General features: G+C 42.6%; 1 protein-coding gene across 1 annotated transcript in view; it reads left to right on the top strand.

Annotated features, from left to right (window-relative positions):
• Pappa2 (pappalysin 2) overlaps positions 1-9,409 on the top strand; it is a 300,191-nt gene that overhangs the window by 213,890 nt on the left and 76,892 nt on the right. The window contains exons 15-16 of the mRNA XM_004626777.2: positions 4,464-4,635; positions 8,169-8,343. Coding sequence (XP_004626834.1) covers positions 4,464-4,635; positions 8,169-8,343 — 347 coding nt within the window. The remainder of the gene's footprint in view (positions 1-4,463; positions 4,636-8,168; positions 8,344-9,409) is intronic.

Raw genomic sequence — 9,409 nt, 5'->3', positions numbered from 1 at the left:
ATTGAACAGGGATATATATTGCAATGGAAACCATTTTTTTCTAACCTTTAAACTATAGAAGTGAGAACTAGAAGAAAAAGTAGAGCTTACTAAAAGAAGAAGAGAGCCATAGAATAAAGCCACAATTATGGATAGGTGGTCATCTACATAGTGTGACCTCTTAGGGCCCACTGATTTGAAATTCCATGATGAAAAATTTCATGTTTTGTTCCTTGTTTGAGTGGAAATATCTGAATCCCATCTGATGGGGTGCATCATAGCCCCACCTGAGAACACAGTGTGATGAGGTGTAGGAAAGATCTTGCAAAAGCAGATAGAAGGGTGCCATGGTATTGCCAAAGCAGGACTCACTTACAGGGTGCTTGTGGCCTGTGGCAGCTGCATTGCTATTGTTTAAGGGAAAGCTTCCAGAACTGTAATGGACAAACATTCTATCCTGCCCCTTTCCCTGCCCTGCTGAGGATTTCCCTTGCTTATTCCTGCTTGAATCACTAGCTCCTGAAGGGGGAAAAAGCAGCAGAAAAGTCACTTCACTGTGGAGGTAGTGGCTGCCCAGCTTAGGCAGGCCCCAAGTGGCATGGCTTGGAGATGCAACTGGAGATTTTCCTCTGGCTTACTGTGTGGCCTCCAGCCGGTCTCCACACAGCTTTAGTTTCCTTCTATGTCAAACCAAGATAAATACATTTCTACTCACCTCTCTGGGGCACTCTGGGGCAACCTTCTGCCATTTTCATTAACTTTGTCCAAGGACCATAGGAAGACAGCTTTAAGATGAAACAGTTTTGTTCTTAGCGTGTCTATGATACCACGGCCACTGTAGCCTGGGGAAGGGTGGGATGCTAGAAACGCCCTCACTGCGTCTTCACTCTGAGGGACAGTGTTTATAGTGGAAGAGGGACACCAAAGGGGGTTAAGGCCTGGGGTACAAGAGAGAGAAGTGTTCAATTGGTACCAGATGCCACCAGAAGCTAACGACCTGACAAACACCGTCCTCATAAAACAAATTCCTTAAAAAGGAAGCAAATGGAAATATAAGCTAGTGAAAGAATTTGCAGCAGCTGCCCTAAAACCATTTCTCACTTCATAAACAGGTCTGGGTTTGGTCCTTCTTTGTTTTTCTTTTTCTCTGGTCTTGGTCTTCTTTCGGGCCACTTTCCCCTCCACCATGCTCCCCGTCTTGCTGTTCCTTCCCTGTTCCTCTGCTGCCAACACTGGCGTCAAGTGGCTGGACTTCCTGCAGTTCACCCCATCTTGATGGGAGGAGGCTCACTTAATTATTTGCTTTCTGTCTTGTCTCAGCCTGTGTTCGTCCTCAGTAATATGAATTACTTGGATGAAGTCACTGACAAAAGCATGGAGCCTTTCACATTCATTTCTTGGCAATCGACTCCCAGGAACCAAGGTGTTAATAGAGCTTGGAGTTCTTTAGCATCACTAGAGAGGTATTCTGTTCTCATCCCATAAAAGATGGCCAGGCTTTGATGCTTTTATCAAGACACTAAATGCAAACTCAGAGATAAAGATTTATTTCTTATATTGCATGCCCTACAATCAGCATTGGATTTGAGGAATTCATGCTCCCATGAGCAACTCCCCCTCCCTCAATTCATTTATTTGTCTCCCCTTCAGGTCACGTGATGGGCACCACAACATCACAAGGAACAAAGGAGCAAAAAGTTTATTTTACATTACTCACCTCGTGTTCCCCCATCACATACCTAGCAAGCATGAATAACACAAATGATTTTAATCTCATGGGTATAAGGCTAGGGGAAGCTATTTATCACAGTCAGATCCAATCAGATCATCTAGGGCTACTGCTTTTTTCATCAACACTCAGTTATATATGTGTATGTTAAATGATATTTTATTTTTCACTTTCTTTTATATTTTCCTTGCTCTTTGATGTAATCCTTGACTACCAACACAATTCAAGGGCAAATAGAGAACACTATTGATAAGAATCACTAGTCCCTTTGGCTAGTAATTAGCACCACTGACAACAACATCAAGAGCAAGCAAACATCTTTGTTAGAAAGTAATTTGTAGGTGTCTCCCTCCCTTCTTGTCCTTCTTTCTGTGCCTTAAGTGAATGGTCCTTGTTATACCAGTGATCAGAGCAATGCCTTGTAAAAGCAAGTGCTTAGCAAATGTTTACTGATGAACGAATGAATGGGGCAAGATGGTAGAATCATTGTTAGATGATATTTTTATATTCAGACCCCTATCTATCACCATTTAGCATGTTTCCCATTTTAATAACCATTCTCTTACTTTTCTGTCTGCAATATGAAATCCGGTTCAGTATGTTTTTCTTGCATCTACTACAGCAAAGGGTATGGGGACTATAAAAGTGGGTGAGAGGTACTATTTCTCTTCAAGAAGTTCATACTTTAGTATGAGCTCAACTTAATACTCAATTACTAATTGCATTTGGATAAAGAGGTGAATAAGCATTAACTTAAGAACAACAAAATGCATACATAGTACAAGATAGACTAAAAAAATGTTAGAAGGTAGTTATTTTTATAATTTCACTGGGAGGTTTGAATGAGGAAGATATCCTCAGAGCTTCTTGCAAGAGGAAAGCCTTTTAGAAATCTTGACCAATCCAGTAAAAATACAAAAGAGAATGACAAAGTAGGGCAATCAACAGCAAACAGGTCACTGATGCTTGGGCCATCGGCAATGGAGCAGCAGAGGAAATTAACCTGGGAATAGTTACAAAATATGTGCAATTATGACACCTATACTGTCTCCCACTTACGATACTGACTACCGGAAGGTGCTGGATCATGGGGCATTGTACTCATCAGTAGATTGATTAATCCACAGAAGAGGGTTTAGTCAGAAGAGGTATGTTACTGGGAGCATGACCTGGAAGGGCGTGCCACTCTTTCCCCAACTCTAACCTTCCCGTCTGCTTTCCAGCTACTGTGACATGAGCAGCTTTGTTCTGCTAGAACCTTCCCTTTTGGCACCAGCTGAACATAGACTGACTCCTCTAAAAATCAGGAGCCAAAACCAGCTTCTCATCCTTGAAGTTGTGGGTGTCAGGTTTCTTGTCCCAGTGATGAAGGAAGTGACTAAGACATGATCTCATCTTATAGGAGAAGGAACTGAAATGCTACAAAAATGAGTAATTCACTCCACATCATGTAGATAGCCAATAGAATATACAGAATGCAAACTCATTAGCTTGGTGCTAACACTTTTATTTTTAATCTCTGGTTCAGCCATGGCAGGAGGTTTACGTTCTTCTTGCTCCATTGCATCCTTGCTGTTATGCAAGTATAGGCTGTGTCTTCTTGAACCCTGGGAGTTTGCACATCTCTCCTGTTCCTGACTGGTTGGTCTTATTGACCCACAAACAGTGCTTGGTTGAGATGATGTCTGTGTTGTGTCAGGCATTTCATAGGGATTCAGAGTGTGTGACTTTCTTCTTCCATTGGTTGACCCAATTTATAATTAGTATTACTGGTATCCAATGATGAGTACTGCTTCAGCTATACCAGTAGGCAAAATATTTCCTTCTCAGTTGGTAAAGAGATGTTATATTTTCTGTTGTCTCAGATAGCCAGGACCTTTTTTCAGCACCCACTAGGACCTGTCTGTAATTGAACATCTAATGATTGGTGCCTGACACAACCAGGGATCTCCGGGATTCACTCCTGAGTTTTGCTCTGGATCTGTGCAGGTTGTCTGGGACTGAGCAGTGCTGATTGTTCAATACTTCAAGCATCATCCCCTGATCTGTTCATTTCTAGTATCATCGAGACCTCCTCCTGAGATCTGTTCCCAACTTCATCCTGTCACCAATGATTCTCCTAGAAGAGTCATGCAAAGTTGGTTAATTGTTACTCACTAGCTGATATTGTTTATGTTTATCATTTCTGTGGTCCTAGGAAATACACAAGGTGAGGTGTTAAATGTCAATTTTAAAGAGAGACTATTGTCTTTAATTGTGCTTCCTAGAGACAGCCATGAAGTCACTGCTGCTATTGGTTTTGAGCCAGTTCTATGATGCTTAGTTATATTTTGCATTGCTGGGCTGAAATACTCAGCACCCACAAATTAAAGTATGCAACATTTATTCTAACTCACATTTTGTAGAAATTCAGTCCATAACTGGCTGGTTTCAAGACAAAGAAACATGGCAAAAGGACATGAGAGAGGAGAAACACTTCATTGTGGCAGGCAGGAAGTAGGGAGATTTTCTTCTACTCTCTTTCCATTTCATCCAGGTTTTTGGCTGCTGTTACACACATCCAGGACAGGTCTATCCTCTTCAGTAAATCTGTCATCTACACTCACAATTGTGCTAAACCAATCAGTGATCTAACCCAGTATCACACACCCTGGATCCAGTCACCTCCCTAAAGCCCCACCTATGAGCACAGGAGACTTTGGGGGAACATCTAGATGTAAGCCACAACAAATGCTTCTGCTTTTGTCATCTCCAGCTGTGTCCACCAGCACTGTGGAAAGCCAGCCAGCTGTGTACCACTGCTACTTGACAACACGGACATGGTGAACTGTACCTCTGACAGCCCAGGTCACATGAAGTGTGCTATCACTTGTAACAGGGGCTTTGCCCTGCAGACCAGGAGTGGGCAGTACCTCAGTCCCATTCAGGTGAGTTGGAAGCCCATGCTCATCAAAACCATGCTCCTGGGAATGAAGCTACTTATGTCTTTTTTGTCTGGCTTCACTGGGGAATGGCAGGTGTTTATAAGCCATTTGAAAGGGAAAACTTAGGCTATCTTATGCAAAAAAAGCATGGCTTAATAAAAACACAAGGAATATAAAAGATTACAAGTCTGTTTATTAGGTTGTGAATTTGCTCTCTAGGTAGGCAGTAGATATGAATGCTTTTTCTATTTTCCTTTTTCTTGTCTTCTTGCCAGAAATGGTGTTCTCCACTTTCAACTGTGAGATAAGAATGCAAAGATATACAACCATTCATAATTTGCAGGAAAGATATATTGTAATCAATGTTTCTGTGATTCCTTACAAAAAGACTGGAGAAACACAGCAATGATTTCACCCCACAAGTATTAAATCTTTTACTGAGGCAGAGATTCTATCACGATACTAGCTTTGGCTGAATTGTCTATATTTCTGCATTCTCCAAGTCCCATTCCAAATTGCTGTAACACCATTTCCAAGACTTCAATGTAGTTTGAAGATAATAGAATATATTGTTAAGATCATGTTTCAAGAGACAGACTTGAATGAAATTTCAACTCTGCTCATTATAAGACATATAACTAGGAAAAGGCACATAAAAGAAACTCATCAAGCTTGTTTGCACATTTGTAAAATAAGTGAAATGCAAGTACTTATTTCATTGCATTATTAAGAATACTAGCTGGAAATGATGTAAAAGCTTCCTGTGAAATGATAGGCACATGACACTCTGATAAACTGCCATTATTATCAGCATAATAATGTTTTCCTGTGAATGTTGTTTTCTAATTTTGTTTTAGTGAAATTGCAACATTCTACAAGGGAATTAAAACATGAAACCAACATTTAGAAAACATGGCCATATGTTGAGATTAAAAGAGAGGCACTAGGCAAAAGATAATAGGGTTCAAGAAGAAAACCATGAAGATATATCATCAGAAAAGAATAGATGTGTGATTGTAGGTCAGATATAAACTATGTGGAAGATTGGATTTTTAAAAAAATAATTTTGTGTCACTTGTTTGTTTAATGGGTTGTGAATACATGAAAGTATTTTGCTTGCTTAAAAATGGTCAGAAAGACACAACCTTGAATCTCAAAGAACTTCAATTCTGCCTAGAAATAGCCTTATTGTCTTTTAAAGAATGAACTTATTGCTTTAGGAAATTTCAGTTAGAAAAGCAAAGCTCTTATGAGCTGCTCTTAGCTGGTCTTAGTTCAGTTAAAATATGTGTGCATTAAAGTAAGGCACAAAGAATAAAGAGGAACAGGGAAAGTAGGGACTAAACAGGTCTGGCATGATAGGTAAGGCAGAGAGAAGCAAGTGCAGTGTTAAATTAGGAGCAAAGTAAGACAGTATGGATGTACCTGCAAAGCCAGAGGGAAAACCTGGCAGAAGACGCAGAATTAAAGAGACATATTTAAGACAATTAGTGGCTTGTTATAGCTTGAACCAGGCTTGGGCTGTGATGGTGTCCATGGGGCAGAATCTGGCTGGGGGAGAAAGATGTGAGCTCGCTTTTTGCCAGCGATATGGTGGCTTCGACCACAGAGCTCTGCCACTCACTGCCCACTCTTGTCACCTGAGACTGGCCCGTGGAGGACAACTTACAAGCCTAGCTCATGATCATGAGACAGTGGGGATATTTGCTTGTTGTTGACACAAGAAGTGAAGCTAAGTAGAAAAATGTGTTTGGATTTGACCTGGATCCTTCTGGCAGGCAGCAGGAAAACACTGGGAAGCAGGAATGAGCCACAGCCAGGAGCTGGTGGCAGGGGCGGCAGGTGACCTTTGGCTGTGGTGCCGCTCTGGTCTCCAAAATAACCCTCCTTGCCTCTAACCTTGAACCCAGTACTAAAGCAACTGCTGTGCTTTCCCCCCAAAAGGCATGAGCCTCAGGATTCCTCAGTCTTATTTTATCCCCAAACTAGATGCCTTCTTTTCCAACCTTCCTTGAGTTGCTGCCAAGTGCACACCCTCTTGCAGGTCACCCTTACCTTATGCCCTCCTCCCAAGGGCTCTGCCTTCCTACCCAGGGCAGGCAGCCCCTCTCCCAGCCCACACAGCACTGTCCACCTCCATCCACATGGCGGCAGCACACACGGTGGCTTTACCTTTGAACAGTTATATTTTTCCTTCCCATATTCGTTTTTGACATCATCTACTTTATTGTTGACATTCTTTACATTATATTCTGTATAATTATATAAAATGAGGAAGAAGGCTTTAAACAGGACACACAAGAATATATACTTTAACTTGCCGAGAGAGAGAGAGAGAGAGAGAGAGAGAGAGAGAGAGAGAGAGAGAGAGAGAGAGAACTCAATAGTCCAGCTGGCCTCAGACTCACAGTCCTCATGTCTCAGCTCTCAAGTGCTGCAGTGACAGAGGTGCCCTGCCACATCTGAAATGGACTCTTTCTTTGCTTCCTTTTTGCCTTCTCTCTTTTTCTCTTCTTTCCATTATCCTCTTTTAAACATTTTTTTTGTTTTCATAACCAGGGCCTGAACTCAGGTCCTTGCACTTGCCAGGGTAGCACTTATCCCCCTGAGCTATCTCCCCGGCTCCTTTTACGCCTTTTTTAAGCAACTGTTTCAATATGTGATTTGCTCCTCCGGTAGCTATTCAGCTCCATGAAGGAGGGCATCTTGTTTAATGGGGGACCTGGTCTTTCTAGGTAACTCAAAAGCATCTTTTCATTTAGTGAGTAGCATCCAGCTCGAGGGCTGCCCATAGCCCAGAAATGGTAGGAAGAGCTCCCACTTAACCACAGGGCATGGAAGACACCTTAGATGCACTAACTCTCATCCGTTCTCAGATGCTGAGCACTTTTCTCAGCGTTGATTATTTTCAGTAGCATTATCAGTTTGGCTTAATAAGGGTGCCAATGGGAAGCAGATGACATGCTCCCAAGAAGGCAATCCGCACAAATTTAATAAAGGCATGGGAAGTGTGGGAAATCACAGCAGGTGGTGCAGTAGCCCTGAAGGGGCTTGACTGCAGCCTGAAGTGTTACTGTAGGCAGCAGCAGAACCAACAGACAGAAGGAGTGGATGGTTTTGAGGGTGGCCATGGGTAGCACTGCCCTGCTGCAGCACCTCCCTGTGGAAGACCTGCAGAGAATAAATCCTCTGGCTGGTCCCCTCTCTAACCAATCTCCTGCTGCTGTGCCCGGTGCAGAGTCATCAGGACCCCCAGGCACAGCACAAGGTAGAGAGGAGCACAGAAAAGACTTGGACGAGCAAGGGGAGGACATTGCTATCTGATGGTTCTCCTTCGCTCAGAGGCTTTTTCATCAGTGTCGTACCTGGGTGTTGTGAGACTGTACATTTAAACAAGGAGGTGTCCACAAGGAGAGAGGTAAGTTTTCCCAACTTGAACATCTAGGCAAAAGCCTACCAGGACTCTTCCAAAGCCTAAAACCTCTTCCAGTAGCCTATGCATATGACATTGACAGGGGCAAATTCTGTATTTCTAGGAGCATCTGCTCACCTGCGCTGCTGGACTCTGGGACCAGGATGTGAGCTGTGTGCCTCTCGACTGTGGCATCCCTGACCCGTCTTTGGTGAACTATGCAAATTTCTCCTGCTCAGATGGCACCGGCTTTCTGAAACGCTGCTCCATCTCTTGTGTGCCACCAGCCAAGCTTCAAGGTATTGTCTGGCCATCTGGGAATTTACTTACCCAAAGAACTCTGGGGCATTTCTGTTACCCCCTCTCATGGGCTCCAACATGACACGTTCTCCTGATACACGGGCAAAGTCTCACATGGCAGCACCTGTCTTTGGGCCTGACTACCTGGAAGGATTTCCTGGCTCAGGGTCCTCAATCATGGAAGAAGCTTAGATTTTTCTATTTTTTAGTTTGATTATGTGATGATGGGGTTTGATTCTACCCTCCAAGACAAACCCATTAGCATAGTGGTCTTGATAATATTAATAAAGTATTAATATTAATATTAAAATGCACATAATAAAGGCATACTTTAATATGTGCATTTTATTTTATTTTTTATATATTTTGTACAGGGTCTCACTACAAAGCTCAGACTTGTTATCTTCCTGTTTTCAGCCTCTCCAGCACTGAGATTACAGGCTTCGCCACCTTGCCCAGTCTCGGTGGCCAGCTCAGCACAGCCAAGGGCAAGGCTGGCATGGCATGTGGTGCTAGGGATGGAATCCGGTTCCCTGCTTTTGCTTAGGCAAGCATTTAGTCAGCTGAGCTATCTTGCCAGTCCTTAGTAAGCACACTTAAAATACAGTTTTTACAGACATTCTCTGTGTTAGTTGTGCTTTGTTCTGTATTATAGTGAGAAGAACAGAGTTTATCAGTCATCCCTGGCTGTAAGGTTAGAGAGGAAGATGTAGGACCGTCAGGTCTCATTGTTCTGATACTTTGCCCTTTACCTCACCAGGCTTCTTAGACTTTGGTATATGTAACCACACTATAAATGTGGATTTCTCAGCCTTACTATGAGAACATCTATTTTCCAAGTCTAGAATGGGCTTGTGCTGCTTTTGTGAGTAGGTTCATGGGTTGCACTTGGAGAAACCAAGTGTTACCCTGAGTCCTGGGGTGTGGTATTTCAGCAGAATTCGGAATCCAAGTGGTTTGGGTTCAAATCTTAATTCTGCTCTTTTAGGCAAATTACTGAGCCAAATTTCTTTCTTTCTTTCTTTCTTTCTTTCTTTCTTTCTTTCTTTCTTTCTTTCTTTCTTT

The sequence above is a fragment of the Octodon degus genome, unplaced genomic scaffold, assembly GCF_000260255.1.
Source record: "Octodon degus isolate 3935 unplaced genomic scaffold, OctDeg1.0 scaffold00017, whole genome shotgun sequence".
NCBI lineage: Eukaryota > Metazoa > Chordata > Mammalia > Rodentia > Octodontidae > Octodon > Octodon degus.
Note: the sequence above shows the minus strand (reverse complement) of the source record. Positions and strands in the feature narration are given on the sequence as shown.